This window comes from Gobio gobio (genome assembly GCF_949357685.1).
Source record: "Gobio gobio genome assembly, chromosome: 10".
In the NCBI taxonomy this organism is placed as follows: domain Eukaryota; kingdom Metazoa; phylum Chordata; class Actinopteri; order Cypriniformes; family Gobionidae; genus Gobio; species Gobio gobio.
The window spans coordinates 9,335,544-9,358,913 of NC_137116.1; the positions used below are offsets into that span (position 1 = coordinate 9,335,544).

At 41.3% G+C, this 23,370-nt stretch overlaps 1 protein-coding gene across 4 annotated transcripts in view; it reads left to right on the forward strand.

Annotated features, from left to right (window-relative positions):
- Positions 1–23,370, forward strand: part of dcaf1 (ddb1 and cul4 associated factor 1) — a 33,839-nt gene that overhangs the window by 4,901 nt on the left and 5,568 nt on the right. For 2 of the 4 annotated variants that reach the window (XM_079826473.1, XM_079826474.1), the window contains exons 4-21: positions 42–115; positions 2,558–2,671; positions 2,750–2,887; positions 4,197–4,715; positions 5,951–6,052; positions 6,260–6,418; positions 6,489–6,668; positions 8,370–8,579; positions 10,094–10,263; positions 10,387–10,455; positions 12,343–12,467; positions 13,473–14,538; positions 15,913–16,131; positions 17,084–17,282; positions 19,753–19,835; positions 19,913–19,997; positions 20,138–20,371; positions 21,516–21,609. In XM_079826473.1, the coding sequence (XP_079682599.1) occupies positions 42–115; positions 2,558–2,671; positions 2,750–2,887; positions 4,197–4,715; positions 5,951–6,052; positions 6,260–6,418; positions 6,489–6,668; positions 8,370–8,579; positions 10,094–10,263; positions 10,387–10,455; positions 12,343–12,467; positions 13,473–14,538; positions 15,913–16,131; positions 17,084–17,282; positions 19,753–19,835; positions 19,913–19,997; positions 20,138–20,371; positions 21,516–21,609 (3,840 nt within the window). The remainder of the gene's footprint in view (positions 1–41; positions 116–2,557; positions 2,672–2,749; positions 2,888–4,196; positions 4,716–5,950; positions 6,053–6,259; positions 6,419–6,488; positions 6,669–8,369; positions 8,580–10,093; positions 10,264–10,386; positions 10,456–12,342; positions 12,468–13,472; positions 14,539–15,912; positions 16,132–17,083; positions 17,283–19,752; positions 19,836–19,912; positions 19,998–20,137; positions 20,372–21,515; positions 21,610–23,370) is intronic. The other 2 variants (XM_079826475.1, XM_079826476.1) reach the window with 1 other exon arrangement.

Sequence of the window (23,370 nt, forward strand, 5' to 3'; positions counted from 1 at the left end):
GATAGAAAATTATAATATTGATTTCTTGTTTTACTCTAAAGGGCGGGCAGACCCAGAGTGCATGCTGGGACACCTGTTGAAAATCTTGTTCAAGAACGATGACTTTATGAATGCAGTAAGTTTGCATGCATAATCACAATTACATTCTGCGTAATGCTTGCACATGGCCCTGGTTACACATTTTAAATTTAATTAATATTGTTATTAAAATTTAGTTGTCACTGATTACATACTTTTTTACTCAAATACAGCTATAATGCAACCGGACAATAGCCTGATTAAAACGTCAATAACAAAAAATAACTAGGGATTCTGCGTTCATTTAGTGTAAGTGGCGATTGATGGTGGATAATAATGCACGTACTATAATGTACTGACGGTAACAAGGTTGTGCTGTTGAGGCTTTCTTGAGAAGCCAACACACACACACAAACTCTGTTCACGAACTGCAGTTAAAATCCAAAATGCAGAGGTTTTATATTTTTAACATATAGTTAAGCAACATCACACGACCAAGAGTGCTGAATACCATACGATTGAAAATGTGACAGATTTCAGTTCATCATATGTTTCTTTCCAACATTTATTATTTGTATATTCAAAATATATTTAAAACAATCTCATAATTTTTCAATGTAAATTATTTAATTTAATTGGGAACAGCATTATAGTGTCTGAATTGAATAAATTGATCAAATTTAAGAATTTAAAGTGAAAGATGAATCACACATTTAATAACATAAGGACAATATGCCCTTTTATAAAGGTACAAATCACAATTATGCAGATTTTAAATATGTCAACGCTTACTGAACACTCATGCTTCAGAATAAATTATATAATTTTTTCTGGTCAAGTGAATGATTTAATTGTCCGAATGACAAGCACATGAAAGGCTTAATGTCGAGCCCTGGGGTTGTTACTAACACTTTAAATGCCAGTAAAAAATGCTTTTCCCCAAGCAATTACTGAAGTAAACATCAATAAAATAAGAACAACAGCAAACAATGAGACAAATAAATACAATATGATAATGCATACATATGAAAACTGTTTCAAGTTTAAGTAGTTCTGTTTAACAATAGCATTCAAGTAAGAAATACTACAGAAATTGATTAAAGCAATCAAATGTAAATATTTAAAACTCTGCATGGCCTTTGGTGTATTAAATATACGTAGGTTCTTATTAAAGCTACAGAAGTTATTGTCAAGAGCAGAGTGATTTTTCTCTTTCGTTGTTTGACGTGTGCGATATTGCCTAATGTGATTATTAAACTTCAAAAGGCTCTGATTTCAATAAATAAATGTGAGCACATTACGTCTCAAAGCCTGAAGGTGGCGCTTTTGTATGTTCGACAGGCGCTCACACATTTATGCCAAACGAAACTAATGCTGATCAATTATGACGGTGTTTATACTGTAATATGTGTACGGTTGTAAGAATGCATATTTTGATCATCTCGTCTGAATTCTTGATCAGCTCCTGCAATAATAAAGCATAGACATTTCAAAATAAGAGTCCACTGTATTTCAGGCTTTTTTAAGTCACGCTGTGTGTCTAATTTCCACCCCCTGTTATTATTTGCTACGCAAACTGTATGTAATTTATTTTCCATTTAATTCAAAGTAAACCTTTGTATCTTTTGTCTGGGATGCCCCGTCACAGGAAGGAAAGACTAAGAACATTATTTGACACTCATTATGAAATGTATAGATTTTACTAGTATCAGTGTTATTATAGTTAACTAAAACCATAAAAACACTTTTCATTACTTGAAATAAATGTTAACTGACATAAAATAAAATATAAAAAGCAAATTAAAAATGTATATTGAATTCAAAATATTATCAAAAACTAGTATCTCAGTGATCCTAAAACAACATTAGTATGGCTAAATCTGTTTATTACCATGTTTTATACATTTTTTTTATATATAAGGCAGAAATAGTTAGTTGCACCCCTAATGTTTTTAAATGCGCTCCTACATTTTTCAACTTAAAAAGTAAGCAAGTGTCAAGCCCCTGGTCAGTTTTGACCCGAAAGTGAGCTGTGGCTTTACACATTAAATTATGATGATTTTATAAAAAAAATTTTACATCTATGAATTAGATATATCTCAAATACTTTGTGAAATATATTTAAGCCTATTCCTGTATTTCTCTTAAGGACTGAATTTTTCGTGAATTTGAATATGCACGCACACAGACAACAGAAAGATGTAACTGATATAACAAACAAACTATATCTAATGAACAACAGCCCAAAGGGGCGTAGAGCAGAAGTTCAAAGACAAAATAGTCTAAATTTGGAAAACAAAAATTGCAAGTAAATTGAATATATTTAGTTTGGAAACATTCCAGAGTAATATTGTAACGGACTGTGTTTAGATGAATGTCCACTGAAAGCTGCACAGATATATTTACTCATTGATATAAACCATATTCAACACTTTATTTCATCAGTGCTGCTCTATGGCTATATCATGGTGTAATATGTCTTTAAACTCCTGTAAATAAGGCAAGCAGCTCTGATCTTGAGTGTTTTGTACTTCTCCAGCTGGTGAACACGTACGTGATGAGCAGCCGTGAGGTGGCGCTGAACACAGCTGCCTGCCGACTGCTGTTGAACATCATGCCTGGGCTGGAGACGGCCGTGGTCTTTCAAGAGAAGGTACTGTGATCCTCACTACGGCTTCGGCAGAATTACGTCTGCGTGTGGATTGTAAGTGTGTGCTTGTGACCGTGACAGGAGGGGATTGTGGAGCGACTGTTTAAATGGGCCCAGGAGGCCGAGCAGCCACTCAGAATCTACGCCACGGGCCTGCTGGCCGGAGCCATGGAGAACCAGGACATCGCGGCCAACTACCGCGAGGAAAACTCTGTCCTAGTGAGTCCAGTGCTCGTTTCACCACGTCTAAACACTGTAATGAATCACACCGTGACACGTGTTCATTAGATCAGGGTCCCTGCGTATCAAATTAAAAGCCATAAGTCCTAAATGGTACAGGTTGCCCCGCCCTCATCATCAGAGAAGATAAGAGATGTCGATGCAAGAGGGAGGGGATGTTAATCTCAGTCCCTCCAGGATTTCGCAGGACTTTTTTCTGATTGTTGCGGCCTAAAATGCATTTCTTGTGTAGTTTTTCATTGAAGATACACCACCATTTTCATGACTTTTCTGACCTCAAGAACCATTGGACTCTGTCATTTCTAAAAGGAGAACACTGATGATAACTTAAATATAATTCCAACATTTTATTTCAAATCTAACACCAAATAAAAACAAAGCACAAAATAAATAAAACGCAGTGTTTCCCTCAGGATTTTGTGAAAAACATAAATTTTAAAACGTTTATTTGTTCTTCTGTCATGATTGTAGGCCTATTGTATCTCCCCCCCCCACACAATAAAAATGATAGAGCTTTCATCATAAAACTAAACTTTTAAATATCATACGAAGACAAATCAATGGGAGATATAGAGTGACAGATGGTATGTATATGCATTTTATGTAAGTAGTCTCATCTCATTGATTTTTATTCAGAGGCAATAAAAATAGCAATTTGGTGCAGTTGTAATTTATATGGTCAAATTTAAAGTTTTTTTTCCCCTCCATATTCTCACCATATCATATGGGCCATAAGCCTGGTTAAATATGTGACAAAACACATGCAAACTAGTTCATTTTATGTTTTATCTAAAGGTTCAAAAGTAGATTTTCTGACTATTTAATGATTTCAGGCTTTATAGGGTTGATAACAAGTTTGTGGTTTTTATAATATAACGAATTTTAAACATAACAGTAGCCTATTTTTGAAGTATACACAATGTATAACGTAAAACATTTTTTTAAACCGATTAAAGTGCAATAGAACATGTCTACAAAGTTCAAAAATAAAGAATTGTTTCACAAACGGTGTCAGGAAGGGATAGTAGTAGTAGGCTGTTGTGTTTCTATGGCTAACACTGGAAACCGTTATATTACTGAGTTTATTCAGGGTCTCCTTCACGAAATGTGGAAAAATTGCATGCTCCTTTGAGTTTGCTTGATTTCGCGTAAAATCCTGCGATCGTGGAATCCTGGAGGGACTAAGTTTTAAATTCATGTTCCTGGTAATCCTGAATCAGAACAATGATGTGCACAGATAAATCATTTATAATAAACGCTGCAAAATACTGTCCATTTTGTGTCACAGGTTCCTTTAATGCTGCAGAGACTGAGGGAGCTCCAGGATAAGGAGGTGGAGAGCAGGAGGGACAGCAAGCGCCCGAGCAAGAGTCTGGCACCGCTGCTGCCACTGGACGAGGAGACCGTGGATGGAGAATTCACTCCCAACGCTCCTCACACGGAGAAGGCCGACTCGGACGCCGAGCTGCAGCCCATCTCTGCCGTCAGGACCGTGGCCAGATGCAACACTGGTATGAAAGGCCTGATGAAGCCTGCCACGGCTGTCCCGCTAGAGCTGGAGGAAACGGACAGCCCAGTGGAAGGCATGAGGAACTGGAGGAAGAGGGAGAATGGTGGGAAAGTAAAACAGAAGCTGAACTTCTCGATGCCAGAGCCGGAGCGGAGCTTGAGCGAGCTGTCCAACAGCAGCTGGTCTGAGATGAGCCCGTGGGTGATCGGGAATAACTACCACCTGTTCCCGCTTACACCGGGCATAGAGCAGCGCCTCATCCTGCAGTATCTCACTCCGCTGGGAGAGTACCAGGAGGTAACGTCCCGCAGCTGCACTGCTAGAGACTAGGGGCCTATTTTAGCCTATTTTAGCCGAGCTCATGGCGAAGATGCACTTAGTCCAAATCTACTTTTGCCTAGTTTAAGGACAGAATTTATATTTTTACTATTTAAAATGTGTGAGCTATTGTGCGTCCCTGTGTGTGTGTAATAAGCAGAGTGTGTGCGTGTTGTGCCTATAGGCTCATATTACTAACACTCCCTTTAAAATAAAACCAAAAATACTGCACTGTTGACTTTAGAGCAGGTTTATGTTGGTCAATGGCGCAGTCGTTTTCAGTTCCTCAAAATAGCAACGAACCAACAATGCACCTGAACACACCTGGTTTTCAGACCAGACGCCCATGGGTGAACAGATGCGCCAGTGCATTTGCTATTTAAACAACGTGGAGCTGGACATGAAAATGAGAACTGTGTCAGGCTGAAACTAGCAAAACACACTTGTTGCGCCTGGCGTCAGGGAACATGTTGAGAAGAGGAAGCGTTTTTGTAGTCGAGCACATTTGGGAGTCGCTCAAGCTGTCGTCCGTCTTTCACATTTATTGCGATACAGTACGAACACAAATGCAATAGCATGTCATAAAAGCAAGATGACAACATAAGTTATAACCGTAATTAAACTAAACTATCCCTGTTCTCTCTTCATGCAGCAGATATTCTCTGGCTCTGTGCATCTCACAACAGTTCCCACACCAGCCATCTATAGATTATCATGACAGAAAATGCTAATCTATGACTTGAAGATCCTTAATTCATAAATTCATCAACTAACCGTTCAGAAACATCCTGTCTCATTCTACATGTTGTCTCTTCTTCTTGAGTCTCTCCATCATTGTCCGACTACGGTGTGATGGAACCGTTTTGGACATTTTCAGTGTGTGTCTGCGTGAGGTAATCGGAGCTGCTAGCACAAACTCTTAACGCTCCGCCCTCTTCCTGAAAGGGGTGGGAGAAGCAGCTCATTTGCATTTAAAGGGACACGTTTTTGCTCACCCTCAAAAAGTGACATTTTTAACATGCTATAAAAAATTATTTGTGGGGTATTTTGAACTGAAACTTCACACACACTCTGGGGACATCAGATACTTATTTTACATCTTGTAAAAAGGGGCATTATAGGATTAATTAAGCATAATATGCATTTTTAAAGCTGTGTAAAAAACAATCTGATAATTAATGGGTTTAATGAAGCCGCTGTGTTTGTGTGTGCAGTTGCTGGCTGTTTTCATGCAGCTCGGTGCTCGTGAGCTGCTGATGCACTACATGGACCTGAAACAGACCAATGACGTCCAGCTCACTTTTGAAGCCCTGAAGGTACCAGACACACATCACACAGTCCACAGGACAACTGAATGTTTCTCATGATCATCAAAACCATTTGATCTCAAGATGTATCCTTCAAACTGGTTTTGAGGACAAACAAAAAATTAAAACAATTTTTGATTTACAAAGCTAGATTTGATTTGAGTTTGTTCTTTGGTATCAGTTACATGTTCACTCACTCCCTCTTGTCTCTTTCAGTATCTTGCATCTCTTCTCCTCCATAAGAAGTTTGCTGCGGAGTTTGTTGCGCATGGAGGAGTGCCGAAGTTACTGGAGATCCCGCGGCCCTCCATGGCTGCCACTGGTGTCTCTCTGTGCCTCTATTACCTCGCATACAACCAGGACGCCATGGAGCGGGTATGAGTGTCATGATCGCTGTCTTTTATCTGGTGTAGCAGGCCTCCTCTGATTCTTTGCCCTGTCTCAGGTGTGTATGCTGCCGCACTCGCTGCTGTCAGAGGTGGTGAGCTACACGCTGTGGCTGCTGGAGTGTTCGCACGCCTCCGGCTGCTGCCACGCCACCATGTTCTTCTCCATCTGTTTCTCCTTCAGAGCCGTGCTCGATCTCTTCGACAAGCAAGACGGCCTGCGGCGGCTCGTCAACCTGGTATGCACTTCTTTGTGTTTGCGTAGGGATTGTGCTTCAGAGGCAAAACAATACGAGATAAAGGAATACTCCACCCAAAAACATTTTGTCATTAATAGTGTCCTAACGAGATGTGATGCGATAGATAAGATTCCAGGGACAAGCAGTTCGTATGTCTACACCAGACGTGACGCGACAAAATTAATCCAATCCAAAATCACAGCCAATCAGAAGAGTGTGTGAAAATGCAGAAAAAACTGTAATATTGTAATATTACAAATTTAAACAATGTTTTTTCTGTTTTAATATACTTTCAAATATAATTTATTTTGGTGATGTAAAGCTGAATTTTCAGCATCATTACTCCAGGCTTCAGTGTCACATGTTCCTTTAGAAATCACTCGATGATGATTTATCAATGTTGGAAACTGTTGTTTCTTAATATCTTTTTATAACCTATGATCATTTATTCATCCAAGAATCCTGAAAAAAGTAAGTAATGGCTGAGGAAAATTCAGCTTTGCATCAGAAATAAATTAGATTTTAGTATATTAAAATAGAAAACCGTTATTTTAAATGGAATATTTCTGTATTTTTAGTCAAATAAATGCATGCTTGATGAGCATAAGAGACTTCTTTCAAAAACATTCGAATAGTAGTGTCCAAACGTTTGACTGGTACTGTGTATATATATCATCTGAGCATCTGAGCGGGGAGTACTCTCATGGATGGCGTCAGAATTAGCCTTTGAAAAGAACGTGCTCTCCGTGGGCGTGGCCGCATTAGCAGATAATTAGGCGCTCCCGAACGACTGACATCTCGCTCTCGTCAAACAGCTTACATAAACAGAGAATATTTGTTTTCAATTTGATTTACATTTTTTAAAACGTAACATTTTCAACATTTCTTTAGACGTGTCATGTTTGTGTGACAAGTATTCACTAAGTTACAGTTCATTTTCTGACAAGTATTAGAATGGACATCATTGAGAGAGAGCAGCAGATCGCGCATCATGTTTGTTTTCTTTATTTTGCACTTTGCTGACCCCTGTTCATGTAATTTTGATTCACAACGTTCTTCAAAATATCTTCTCTGCTGTATAAAGAAAGTCATACAGGTCTGACAGAATTTAAATTTTTGGGTGGAGTGACCCTTTAAAGAGAAACGGGTGTGGCCAGAGATGACAGCCAGTCTGTTTGGAGATTGAGGCCTGCTGGTCATTGGTGATAATGATATGAGGGGAGGAGAGTCCTTTGCTATCAAGTTGATATTTATACTACAAAATTAATATGCCCTGCTGAACAAAACAAGCCAGTCTGGTTTTAGCTGGCCATCAAGCTGCTTTATACTGGTCAGGCTAGTCTGGTTAGCTGGTTTTAGAAGGGTTTTGACAGCTGGGTGGCCCGGTAAACTAGTTAACCAACAAGCTTAAGATGGTAAAAATGTATTGTTTACCAAAAAATAAGTTTATCAGTTACTCCCCCTCATGTCATCCAGGCCCTGTTTAATAAGGTTTTACTTCCATCAAACAATGAAAGTGGTATAATATGGCCCTTATTAACTTTTTTGAACAACAGTTTTGAATTTTGTGCCACAATAAAGGCTCAAGGGTTTAAAACAGTACAGCAGAAATGTATAATAATAATAATAATACTCTAAATTCTATTATTACTCCTTATTCAGTGTTTGCCTCAAGTCTGCTGTGGTTTGTATGTTTTGTAGATTAGCACTTTGGAGATTTTGAACCCTGAGGACCAGGGCGCGCTGTTGAGCGACGATGAGATCTTCTCCAGCAGACAGACAGCAAAACACACCTGCATGGCGCTGCGCAGGTACTTCGAGGCTCACCTGAGCATTAAAGTCGAGCAGGTCAAGCAGTCGCTGCAGCGAACAGAGGGAGGAGCGCTGATACACCCACAGCCTTATTACAAGGTACATCACACTGCCATGTGACTAGTGCTGACTATGTGTCTGCTCTAGATTCAAAAGCTTGAGCTCTTTTGTACTGTCTGGTAGGGATGGGCGATATGGACTTAAAAATGTATCCCAATATTTTCTAGTATTTATTGCGATAATGATATCAATGACGATAAATGTAGTATCATTCCCCATGTTTTTGGATTCAAGTGAGAGCTGCACCATTCTTGAGAGTCTTGAGAGAAAAACAAACAATGATCTAAAGTAAAACGTACCTGTCATCAAATAGGCTCCTATAATGCATTATATATATATATATATATTAAATAAATATATAAAATAAATAAATATATAAAATAAATAAATATATAAATGAATTAATGTAAAATTCCACACTAGCCTTTTCAGAAATGGAAAAGTTGCAGATATAATTGTCTTCTGTAAAAGTGCAGGTAATGTTTAAATAGTGCAACTGTGCTGAAAAAATTCCTGTTTGTGCATTAGTTTCTTCCTGTTCATTAAAGGCTGAATAATTCCGAATAAACGCCATTATTTTACAGAAAAATACAACAAAGGATATTGTTTACATGTAGCACGTCAATTCTGTGTGGTATAAGACTCTCTCACTCTCTCTTTGAGTGTGTGTGAAACACTGAGCGCTCTGTTGCGCGCCTCACACTAGTGTTTACTGTGCGTCAAATACTGCACATTCATTGAGATGAACTGAAATAGTGTGCTTTACCGATCGATTGAGACTGAGCGAATCTCTTAAGCGCTCAGTCCAAGTGCTCAGCGAGTGAAAATACATCTGTATGTACCGGTTCAGATTGCCCTCAGTCAGCCCCTTGTTTAGCTATGAACTCTTCCGCAGCTTCCGCCATAGTTGTTTTCGCTCTGCACGTGAGATGCGGATTCAGTGCCGCCGCTCCCATCACGTGCTGCGCGTAGAGCACCAAGGGCTGCGGGGGGCACCACAAGAAAATTCTCTCTCCAACCCCTTTTCAGCTATAAAAAAGTGACGAACACAGCCACCGCGGCCATCATAAAGTAATAACGCTTAAGGCATCAAGACGGTCAGCGGCGGCACTGTGCGGATGGGTCGTGCCATCAACTAGGCTTTATCGTTATTATCGCGGGAAGGCAAATTCTTATCGTGGGGAGAATTTTTACCGGTATATCGCAAACGATAAGATATCGCCCATCCCTACTGTCTGGTGTCTGAAATGTACACTACTGGTCAAAAGTTTTGAATATGATTTTGTTGTCTCTTCTGCTCACCAAAGCTGCATTTATTTGAAGCTCTGGAGTAATGATGCTGAAAATCCAGCTTTGATCACAGGAATAAATTGCACTTTACTATATATTCACATAGAAAACAGCTGTTCTACACTGGAATAATATTTCACTGTTTTCAGTGTATTTTTGATCAAATAAACGCAGCCTTGGTGAGTAGAAGAGACTCCTGCTTTTGTAAGCTGAAAATGAGACGCATCAGTTGTAGATGTTTTTTCCTGTTCAAATGTTTGTAGGCTTGCTCCTACACCCATGAGCAGGTGGTAGAGATGGTGGAGTTCCTGATCGAGTTCGGACCGGCGCGTTTGTACTGGGAGCCTGCGGAGGTCTTCCACAAACTGTCCTGTGTTCAGCTGCTTCTGCAGCTCATCTCTATCGCCTGCGACTGGAGAACGTACTACGGCAGGTGAGGAACTGCAGGGCACTGTGGGAACGAGTGAATGGAGTCTGGCAAAGTTTTTTTGTGTTTGAGGTTTTTGTGTACATTTTATCAAAGGTGCAAACAGTTATTTTGTTTGATGTATCGCAGTAAACATTCTGATGGCGGTCATCTTGGACTATCTATCGGTGTGAATGGAGCATCATCCAAAAAGCAAAGGTTTTGGGTTGTAGATGCAATAGTTGAAATGCATACTTTTCGCACAACTATAAACTAATTCCATGAGCAAATGTATCAATAATACATTTTGTATGTCTAATATCGACGGATATATCATCTACCTGTATGTAATATCCGCAGATAGACAATTTACACCGATGAGGCATAACATTTGTGACCAGGTGAAGTGAATAACCCTGATTTTCTCTTCATCACGGCACCTGTTAGTGGGTGGGATATATTAGGCAGCAAGAGAACATTTTGTCCTCAAAGTTGATGTGTTAGAAGCAGGAAAAATGGGCAAGCGTAAGGATTTGAGCAGGTTTGCCAAATTTTGCATCTCCAAAACTGCAGCTCTTGTGGGGTGTTCCCGGTCTGCAGTGGTCAGTGTCTATCAAAAGTGCTCCAAGGAAGGAAGAGTGGTGAACCGGCGACAGGGTCATGGGTGGCCAAGGCTCATTGAAGCACGTGGGGAGTGAAGGCTGGCCCGTGTGGTCCGATCAAACAGAAGAGCTACTGTAGCTCAAATTGCTTAAGAAGTTAATGCTGGTTCTGATAGAAAGGTGTCAGAATACACAGTGCATCACAGTTTGTTGCGTATGGGGCTGCACCCAGTCAGGGTGCCCATGCTGACCCCTGTCCACCGCCGAAAGCACCAACAGTGGCACGTGAGCATCAGAACTGGAACACGGAGCAATGGAAGAAGGTGGCCTGGTTTGATGAATTGCGTTTTCTTTTACATCACGTGGATGGCCGGGTGCGTGTGTGTGGCTTACCTGGGGAACACATGGCACCAGGATGCACTATGGGAAGAAGGCAAGCTGGTGGAGGCAGTGATGCTTTGGGCAATGTTCTACTGGGAAACCTTGGGTTCTGCCATCCATGTGGATGTTACTTTGACACGTACCACCTACCTAAGGATTGTTGCAGACCATGTACACCCTTGGAAACTGTATTCCCTGGTGTCTGTGGCGCTTTCAGCAGATAATGCACCTGCCACAAAGCAAAAATGTTTCAGGAATGGTTTGAGGAGCACGAGTTTGAGGTGTTGACTTGGCCTCTAAATTCCCCAGATCTCAAGCCAATCGAGCATCTGTGGGATGTGCTGAACAAACATGCCCGATCCATGGAGGCCCCACCTCGCAACTTACAGGACTTAAAGGATCTGCTGCTAACATCTTGGTGGCAGATACCACAGCACACCTTCAGGGGTCTAGTGGAGTCCATGCCTCGACGGGTCAGGGCTGTTTTGGCAGCAAAAGGGGAACCAACACAATATTAGGATAATATTCATAATGTTATGCCTGATCTGTGTAGACTACAGGGAGATATGTTAAATCAGCCAATATATGGTCTAGCAATATTATATATAGCCATTTTTATTTATTTATTGGTATTAGGTGAGGAGTCTTTCTGTTTGCAGATTTGTCGGAAGCAAGACTTATTTTGGAAGCAAAGTGAATGTGAGCACCGGAGCGTCCAAGTTCCCATTCTCCATCTTCATTATTTTACCGTCTCTGTTGATCAGTTCCATCTAAAAAACTATTGTAGTGTTTGCTTTTCTATTATTCCACTTTTATTTTGAAACCAATTTTAAGGCTTGGATTGATTTTAACACCGTATACTGTGCCACCGTAGTATGTTAAAAAACAATATTCTCCAATATAATGAGTCATTCGTTCGTGAATTAAGTTGCATTTATTTTTGCAGCGCTTTGCTTTATGGGGTAAAACACTTTCAGCATATCGCCCACCCCTATACTCAAGTATACTGTGCACATGATAATTTTTCAAAATAGCTTTTCCACTGTTGTGTAAAACTGTGTGTAACGAGGTGGACAAGCGAGTAAGTGCATTTTTTTTTTCTTCTGGTACATTTGTGTTTCAGGGCCGACACTGTGAGGTACGCTCTGGACATCTTGAGCATTCTGACGGTCATTCCCAAAACTCAGCTGCTGCTGTCGGAGAACGTCGCTGTGCTGGACGAGAGCGGCTCCACCATCTCCACTGTCGGTGAGATCTGCTGTTCTGGGGCCCGTCTCCCAAAGATCGTTACCAACGGTGTTCAGCGGTACCGTAGTTGGCTAACGATGCTTTTGGAAACGCACCGCTGGTGGTTTAGGCTTCAAAGTGTACTCGAAACAATGCTTTAAACGTGCCCTTTAGCGGCACAAACATTTTAAGGTAACTTTGCACATTGTGCTTAACCCCAGGTCAGCTTTATAAAATTTGAGGGCATAAAAAGTATTAAATGGTAAAAAATAACATTTTACAGGGATTCCGCGGGTCCTTAATTTAACCGTCCACAATTTAAGGCCTTAAAATGTCTTCAATTGGATCAGAAAGTCTTAAATTCAATATCATGGCATTAAATTAGAGCCCTATGATTTCTGTGATTCAGAATCCATTCATAACTATTTACTGTATAATGCAAAATGTCATGGAATTCATAAAATTTTGGATGAATAAATCAAAAGTAGGTCTGAACGCTTAAAGGGACAGTTCACCCAAAAATTAATTAATTTACTCGCCCTAATGTTGCTCCAAACCCGCTACTTTCCTTCATCATATTAAGCCATCGAGTCGTATGGATTAGTTTTACGATCTCTTTATGAACTTTCTGAAGACTTTCGGATTTCATTAAAAATATCTTTATTTGTGTTCCGAAAATGAATGAAAGTGGAAGTTTTTCTTTTTTTTACTCCCACCAGATGGCACTAATCTACCTTCAAAAATTAAAATTTTAAATTACTTTAACATGGAAAACTACTTTAAGTGAAAAATTATTTAAAAAATTATAGTATTTTCAATGGAAAAAATAGCTAAACAGTTTTTATCATAAAATACCCTCAAAGTAAAAAAAAAACCCCCAAAAAAACATTTAAAGCCTTCGGTTACTTTTGACCACGAAGAAGCCAAGTGTGACCTTTAAACGAAGAGACCCAGATGTGGGTTTGTTTTCAATGGACATAGTGTGAATAATTATGCCAGTATTAAATGTGTTTTTGTGCTCTGCAGGTATGAGCATCGTACTGGTCGTTGCAGAGGGTGAAGTGTTTGTAAATGACGCCGAAATCCAGAAGTCGGCCCTGCAGGTGATCATAAACTGCGTCTGCGCTCCAGACAAACGCGTCTCCAGCATTGGCAAGTTCATCTCAGGCACGCCACGCCGGCGTCTGCCGCAGAGCCATCGCGCCAGCGAGAGCGTCCTAGCCAAGATGTGGAACGTGGTTCAGTCAAACAATGGTATAAAAGTCCTGCTGTCCCTGCTGACCATCAAGATGCCCATCACCGACGCCGATCAGATCCGTGCCCTCGCGTGCAAAGCCTTGGTGGGATTAGCGCGCAGTGCTGCAGTGCGGCAGATCATCAGCAAGCTTCCTCTGTTCAGCAGCGGACAGATCCAGCAGCTCATGAAGGAGCCGGTGCTGCAGGACAAGCGCAGCGAGCACGTGCGCTTCTGCAAGTTTGCAGCAGAACTGATAGAGCGAGTGTCTGGAAAGCCTTTGTTGATCGGCACCGATGTATCGCTGGCGCGGCTGCAGCGGGCTAATGTCGTGGCGCAGTCGCGCATTTCATTTCCAGAGAAGGAACTTCTGCTGCTGATTCGGAATCATCTTTTGTCTAAAGGTCTGTCAGACACTGCAACAGCGTTGACAAAAGAAGCCGAGCTACCCATGGGGCTGCATGCTCTGACCCACGCTAGCGTGCCGCCGTTCACTCCTGTTTCTGTCGCCACGTCCCCTTCTCCTGCCGCCGGCATCCCACGGACTCCTCGGCTCACTAACGGAGTTGCGGCCCGTCTGGGTGGCCACACTCCCCACACGCTTCCTCATCACCCCCAGCCGCGTCCCTCCACCTCACAAGTTCCGCCCCCGCCGTCCCCTGCCGTTTCTCACAGCAACGGCTCTCCTCTCATTGGGCGTATCGTGTTCTCGCGGGAGCGGCCGTCACCTTGTACCACCACAGGAGGGAAGAGGCCTAAAGTCTTGAGGCAGAAATCAGATCATGGTGCTTTCATCCAGAGTCCGGCCATGAAAAAGCAGCTGGACAGACATCTGCCCTCTCCACCCTCTCTAGACAGGTGTGCTAGTCTTTATTAGGGGTCAAGTACCAAATGTTCATAGGCTCCTATTGAAATCGTTAGTGTTCTTATTATTAATCCGCTCTTAAAGTCTATGGCAGCCCATAGAACCGCTTCAGGGAAGGTTATGAAATTTGGCACACAGATAGAGGACAGTCTGAACATTCACCACAGCAATTTTGGAGTCTCTTAACTCAATCGCTCTAGCGCCACCCGATGTCCAAAATTGCACTTGCGTTTATACTAATAACTTTTTAACCGTAAGGGCTAGAAACAGAACATTTTGAACTGCTTCTAAGCTGTATCTTTGATTTCCACGAAAATTGGACCAGATCTTCGTCACACCATGTTGACAAAATTATCAGATGTGTTGTCAAAATATAAAATTCAAGTTGATTGGTCAAACGGTTTTCGAATAATGCAAACTAATTTAATGAAGACCAAATCAAAATGGATGTGAGGCTATATGTCCACAACACTTTAGAGTATTCTGACTAAATTTGGTATTATGACAGCCATGACCTGAGGTTACCTGCACAGTTTCAGCGCAGTGCCACCACAGGAGATATGAACAATTGCCTTTATTGCATATCTTATTTGCAAATTCTGAACGGGTTAGTCTAACAAAACTGGTCTCTTTAGAATCTGTGCAGTATGCAGAGTCGCACAATACCCAATTTTCCCATATTGGTCATTTTGGGTGTTGGCCATTTTGAATTTAGTCGTAAAATGCAATATTTTCTGATGGCATTGGCGTATCATTACGAAACTCGGTATGTGTCTTCGGCAGCATGGCCTTAAGGTGTCAAGTGAGCTTGTGGTCAAAAGTTATAATGAAATTTCCAAAAATGCTAATAACTTTTGAATAGATGATCCTATTGTAATTGTCGATTTTCTTTAAAAACCTACTGTTTCAAACTCCTCCAAGACTGTTTGTCCAATTTTCACTAAAATCAAAATGTATCATCAGACCATGCCAGCAAAATTATGGATTGTGTAGATAGACTAAACCGCATCAACAAATTTGGGGCACGATGCCAAAGCGACTGATGTATTGAGGCTGTATCTCTGCAATGCTTTGGCATATTGACACCAAACATGTCATTGTCACCTTACTCTGACCACACTACATCAATTTGGTCACACCGCCACCTATTGGTCTAAAGTGATCAATTCAAAATCACTGGTAATGTGATTCAATGGTTTATGTATGTATTTACAGAAACTATTGATCAAACGCTTGGAAGTGCATGAAAGAAAGATAGGCGCTATTACTCCTGAACACTAGAAGCTAAATATAAAGTGGGTGTTGGTGTTGATTGTGGCCCAGAAATGATTTAGATGAATAATTTGATCATGTCGACTTGTTTCCAGTATCATAACGGAGTATTTACGCGAGCAGCACGCGCGCTGCAAGAACCCTGTGACGACGTGTCCTCCCTTCAGCCTCTTTACTCCGCATCAGTGTCCGGAGCCCAAACAGAGACGGCAGGCGCCCACCAACTTCACCCCTCGACACACGCGCCGGGTCGTCTACCCCAAATACGGCGGGGTTGATGGAGGCTGCTTTGACCGGCATCTCATCTTCAGCAGGTGCAGTTTCACAGATTTCTGAAATCACACTGAAAATATGACACCAAAGCACCTGTATCCACACGATGTGTTCTTTCAAATCTGACCATTTTAGTCATGTTCTTTCACACGAGCTAGGGCTGGGCTACAAATATTGATTTGATTTCTCATTTTGATGAAGTGATATCACTCCTTAAATCCCAAGGATCAATCTTTTAGTCTGTGTTGTAAACTACAGGAACCCTGTCTGCCGCAACATTACTGTAATATTACAGGTTAAAATAAACAACTAACATTTAAATTATACACAAGATAGTTTTTATCACAATAATAATGGTATAATAACTTTTTATGGACATAATTGTTTCTACTCTAATTTGTCTTTTGAAATAGAAACATTTAAATGGTGGCTGTCATAAATTATTCAAACATACATTAAATATTAAAGAACATTATATTAATGAATATGTAATATAGTGCATATATGAATCGTAACTCCTCTATTATAATATGGAGTTTATGGTCTGAATGTCTTTTTTGAGGTGACATTGTTCTCCAGCTGTTTTATTGATGGTTGAAACACTGACTGATGGATCACATGACACACGATTGATGTCATTCAGTTGTTCTTTCATGTTTATTTGCTGCTTCAAGTAGTGAAGAGGAAGAAATTATCGGCTTTACAGTGATCTGTCACACACATTAAAGACAAACGCACACTTTTACTGACTCCATCTGAAAGCTGATACTTTCATATCAAAGTATCAAAGCTTATTGTGACCATTGCATGTCAGGAGTTACAAATAATGTTTAGTCAAGTTTTGTTCTCGTATCACCTGAAAACAGCACTGACAGATCGATCTTGGGTTTGAAGAATCAGTATTGGTTGTTCAAAATGAAAATATTTGTATTTTATTTTTCCTCCGCTTGACTTTCAGTTTGCCAATGAAATGCTGTCTGTGATTGTGTTCAGGTTTCGGCCGATCTCGGTGTTCAGGGAGGCTGAGGAGGATGAGAGTGGCTTCATGTGTTGTGCGTTCTCCGCACGAGAGCGTTTCCTGATGTTGGGCACATGTACCGGGCAGCTCAAACTCTACAACGTGTTCAGTGGACAGGAGGAGGCCAGCTACAGCTGCCACAGCTCCGCCATCACACACCTCGAGCCCTCCAGAGTAAACACACTCACACGCAAACGCATCACACAAAACACATCACACGAAAAAGGTTGTTGTGAAAATTGACAAATTATTCATCAACAAAATTAACACTGATTGGCATTTTATTAAAGGGTTACATCTATGCAAAATAATCCTTGAAATATTTATTTAAGGCCATTCCTGTTTGGAATATTTGATTGTGTATTGTCAACAATAAGCATACATATTCTGCATTTTGAAGTGTCCCCGAACCCCCCTAATCACTTTAGTAAGGACCTCTGTATATAGAAAACCCTGCTTAGTTTGAGATCTATTTAATGCTAGATGTTTTGCTATAAATTACGGACATGTCATCTGAGGACTATCTCATTTTTCTCAGTTTGCTTTATTTCCCAGATTCAATCTCAGTCATTCTTGCGTACTAGAGCACGTATGCACAGGTGCACTCTTCAAAAAAGGTGCTTTAAATCTCTCGACAAACTTAGACATAGGCGTTAAAAAATATGGACGACACAACTTCACTGCCTTCCGCTGAAGAAAAGCCGTTAACGTCCAAATATGGCGCTGACATCTTGCGTAGATTTGGGGCTGCGTCTGCACCGTAGAGAGCAGGAAGTAGAGGCGTGATATCAAAAGCCCGCCCACACTCTGGCAGATGCAGAACAATTCATTATGTCGGTGTGAAATAAACAGTTATGGAAATGTAGAAATTAAAACTAAAGCTCCAATCTCCTCCCGAAAATACCCCCAAAAATGTTGTTAGTGCCTCAGTGACAACTTCACTGTCAATCATGATGTCACACCCCCCGTTTTTATAGCATAAAATAACTAACTGTAACTTATTTAAAAAACGAACACTTGAAATCAGCGTGATTTAAAACTGCCTAAAATGACACAAGCCATCTTTAGGAAAAAAATATTTGAAGTGTAATTTTGATTTAGTTTGTCTCGCGTCCATTAGAATTAGGCTTGCTACGATAGTCGGTGTTACCGGTGTCCAGACTCCACACCGGTTACATCACTTGCCCACCGTGGCACCGCCCCACCGTCTTTTAGATTTTTTTATAGTAATAAAATAATTTAGTTCAGTTAGAGAACAGACAATACAAATAAAAACTGAACGTATCTGCTTAATAAAGCAGGATCCGACCGTGAGTCTCGGCAGCGGCAGGAGTCATTCATCAGATTTAAGAGTGAGGAGCTGACTGAGATGATCGCGGAAGATTTGGTTTCAAAGCGAAACGTAAAATCGCCTATTTAAGGGAGTTTGTCATTTGTTTTGTTCTTGTGGTTTTCATTAAAAATAATAGGCTAATGAACCCACAATTCAAGCAACCCGTAACCGAATTGGCGCTAATTCAAAACCGAAAGTAAAATGTGCACGGCCGCACAGAGCGCGCATTGTTTACTTTCGCCTGGCTCCGCAGTGCGAACCTCCGCGCTACGCTGACTGCGCACATTTATTTTTGCCGCGCGCACCGAGTATAAACAAGGCTTTACGGACGAACTGTTATTCATTCATGGCGTGCATCTCAATCATATACTGATCAATGCTTGATCAGTGCCCTGACTACTAAACTAGGGAACTGATTGAGACGCACCCATGGCCTCACAGAGCGCGCATTTACAGTCGAGCTGTCATTCACATGTGTGCGCATTGGCGCGTTTTCAGTTCAGAGCGGTCGTGTGCATGTTACTTTCGGTTAGATAGAATTAGTGATTTAAAAGCCTCCGCCGGTGATACCGGTATTACCGGTGTTGTCACACATCAATTAACCGGTGGGGAAATTTCCTCACCGTCACATCCCTAATAAGAATACATGGAGGGGCGGGGGTTATGAGCTATACTGGGACCAACCACTTGGGGGCGATAGAGACGCTTTGCCTTCAGTTTTCAACAAATGCCGCAGGCTTGTCCCAACCACACAACTTTGCGATGCTGTTTGCGAATGTTCGTTGGAACTATGATTTCGGGAAACACCAACTCGTTGAACTATGTTGCTAACGACGCTTTCGGGAAACGCACACCAGAACAGCTTCGTGCTGGATTGGGACAAAATGAACGCATGCCTCTGTCCAAAACACTATTTTCTTGGTCAACTTTTCTTTTACTGGAAACTGACATCCTCCTCACCCATCAAAACGCTCACTGTGGTGAAGTGTCGCCCGCCCGATTACGTCAAATGTCATGCGCTCGCTGGATGTCATGACAACGATGTCACGCAGGAAAACTTTAAATGTCTCGCTTTCACTTTCATTTCGGGCCATCTCCGCAAAGACCTAAAAGAAAATAAACTAATGATTTATACGTTTAACATGCGTTTATCAAAGTAGGAAATCCACACTTTTAATCCCTTACACACAATTAGGGCTCTTGAAATATGAAATGGAGGCGGGTCCGGATTAATTTCCCTCCGGATCCGGACCAGAGAACGGACTTTGAGTAGTGCTGGTTTAGATGTTAATGTGTTGTCTTGTGTGTCAGGACGGCTCCCTGCTTTTGACCTCAGCGTCTTGGAGCTATCCTTTATCAGCACTGTGGGGGATGAAGTCTGTGTTCATCATGAAGTGAGTCCGCATGCCCATAAGCTGTTAACTCGTACTGTTGATAATGGTTTTTAATTGGTGAACTCCTCTGTTTCTAGGCACTCATTCCTGGATGATCATTATGTGGAGTTCAGCAAACTCTCTCAGGACAGAGTCATAGGAACAAAAGAACACATCGCACATGCAAGTGGCCTTTTAATTAAGTCTCCCAATCATCTTATTCAGGGCTGTACTAAATAAAAACTTGCAGCATCTATGAGGTTTAAGTAAACTTGTGACCTCAACTGTATATAATTGCCATGCATCTTTGTGTGTTTCGGCAGATATATGACATTCAGACCGGACAGAAAATCCTGACGCTCAACAACCCCGACCTGGCCAACAACTACAAGCGCAACTGTGCCACGTTCAACCCCACGGATGACCTCGTCCTGAACGACGGCGTCATGTGGGACGTCCGCACGTCTCAGGCCATCCATAAGTTTGACAAGTTCAACATGAACATCAGTGGCGTTTTCCATCCCAATGGTTTAGAGGTCATCATCAACACCGAGATCGTATGCTTTTCTGCTCCGTGAACCGGGGTTTGTTTTATGATGCAGTTTTTGTTCATGGGGTTTCAGTTAGGGATGCACGATATATCGGCCACCATATCAGTATCGGCCAATCGGTTCATTAGTGGTGCTCGCCATCACTATTTTTCTCTGGCATACTATTTTTCCATACTAAATTTCGGCTAAATACATGCTAATAGCCATTAACGAAGTGTTAAAACTGTTTTAAAAAATGTACTGATAGAAAACAAGTTAAAATGTGCTAGCATCATGCTAACAGCATGCAAAATCATGTTAGAGTCGCCTAGCTATGTGTTAAATCTGTGACGGCTAGCAACTGCCTAGCAACACCCTATCAACTGCCTAGCTACACCCTATCAACTGCCTAGCTACACCCAATCAACTACCCAGAACACCCTAGCAAATCCTTAGCAACCACCCCGAACATCCTAGCAACTGAGTGCCGAGTTTTTCCCACTGCAAGCACCACTCACATTTTCTTCAGGAAATGTACATTCTAGTTTTTAGTGTTATCGGCCGATAAGAAAATGTATTAAATAATTTATTTCCTTCAGCGGAGACACTTCAGATGCACACTTTGAATATCTTGAAATATGATTGGAATCACTTCTAAAAGGAAAATACAGTTCAGTGCAATATGGGCAGCGCAAGTCTGTCATATTGGCTACATAAAATCATAATGAAAACATCATAATTGTGTGTTTGGTACATAGAATTAATGGTGAGACTTTTGTTTTTGTAATCAGCCTCCCAAAAATGATATAAAAATCTGGGTTTATTTAGATTTGTCAGGCAATATATCTGTTATCGGCTTTCAAATATAAAGAATTATCGGTAGCTGCCATGTTTTCATATCGGTGCATCCCTATAATCACACTGTTAACCCTACCAAAAACCTGTCCTAACCATACAACAGAATAAGCACATTATAACTGACTATTAATTTTGTTTTTGATTCAAGTACACATTAAATGCACAGAGTGTAACATGTGACCCAGTAGGTCAGTGCCCATTAATGTAGAAAAAGGATGCTTTTGATTTGTGGAAAGTCTTCCTGGGAAACATGGAGATTCTTGAATGGTGAACCTTTTTCTTGCTGCATTGTTTGCCTTAACTGGAGCTCCAGTGGGATTTGAGGACGTTTCATCTTCTTCACACTGTACCAGCGCTCGATCAGTGCAGGATTGTTTTCAACAACAATGGAACCGTCATTTATGGAGGTGAGAGACAAACATGCATTGCATTCAGATCACTTCCTTTTTGTTTGCAGTCTTTAATGCTTAATTTCTCATCAGTCTGCACTCCATTCCCCACGTTGACAAAGCATAGATTTTTGATGACTGTAAATTGATTTAAAGAAAAGGTTGAAATATCACATTGACGAGTATTCAGACCCATAACTCAGTTCTTGGTTGAAGCACCTTTGGCTTCAGCAAGTACAGCCTCTAGTAGTTTTGGAGCTTCTATTGCAATCCTGAATTTGGGGATTTTTCTGCCATTCTTCTCTGCAGATCCTCTTAGTTGGGACTGTCTGGATGTTTTCCAGCTTCTCCAGAGAACTTTGTTTGGGTTTAAGTCTTGGGGCCCTATTTTAACGATTTTAGCGCATGGTGCTGGTGCACTTAGGGCGAGTCCAAATACACTTTTGCTAGTTTACCGACGGAAAAGACAGTCGGCAAGCCCGGCACATGGTGTAAAATAAAAAAAACTAGCAAAACACTCTTGCGTCGTGCCTGTTGTCACATTGCACTGGGTGTAGGATGGGCCTCCAGTCTTAGGTCCTCTTTCAGCACACAACAGTGGCTTATTGATGACGATTTTGTCTTAGTGTGTGTGTTTCAGTAAGAGTTCTTCTCTATCAGTGTCAGTGTTTCTGAACTCCCTGAAACACCTCCATTGTAGTCTGGAGTTTTCTTCCAGGAACCAACACGTCAATATTCCTCATTATAATAATTAATACGCAGAAGAAAGGGGCAAGGCCTGGTTGAGTTAGTTAGTTGTGTGTTGAAATTGGCGGTTATGGTAAGGGGCGGGACATTTCCCAAACACCAATCACAACACCCTGCATTAGCCGACCAATCAGAGCACAGTGTGCTTTTCAGAAGGAGGGGCTTCATAGAGAAAGGAACCAAACAGAGAGTTACTGACAGACTGGGAAGAGAAGAGCCGCAGCAGAAGTGTTAGGGCACAAACACAACAAAAGGTCCCAATCAAACACGCAATGTGTCACCAGGGGCGAAGCAAGTGTTTTCTACGTGTTTCAGCCTGCCGCAGTTCTCATTTTCACATCCAGCTCCACATTGTTTAAATATCAAATGCACTGGTGCATATGTTCGCCCATGGGTGTCTGGTCTGAAAACCAGGTGTTCAGGCACATTGTTGGTTCGTTGCTATTTTGAGGAACTGAAAACGACTGCGCCATTGACCAACCAGGGCTCTACATAGCGACCATTTTGGGCGCATTTGCGCCTGAAAATTACTGCGTGCGACTGCGAAAAAATATTTAGGCGCACCGGTGCGAGTGACCCGATTGCTTCTCATGAATATGTATAATCGGAATAAAAACTAGAAACACTGACTGACTGAGCTACTATTACGTTTCGTGCTGCAATCAACTGCTTTTCATGCCTTCTGTCAGCGGAGCATGTGCAAAAAACGTGTGCGACGGACTAACACTTCACATATTAAAAGGTGAAACCACGGTCTATGAGTGAAACGGGTGTGACGCGGCCATGCACTTACCAGACGCCTCGCGCTGATGTTTCTTTGCAGCCAAACTTAACTAGAAATACCACATTGGGATTATCATAAACAAGGTCGGAAATTAACAGGGGCTTGGGGCAAAAATGCCACCAAAAATGAATGAATACAAAATTATTTAAAAACGCTCCTGTATGAGTTCTTGATTTAATCTTTATCAGCTGCAGTCCATAACATTTATTGTGTTTAAAAATGACTAGATGCATATGAGTGAGTACATC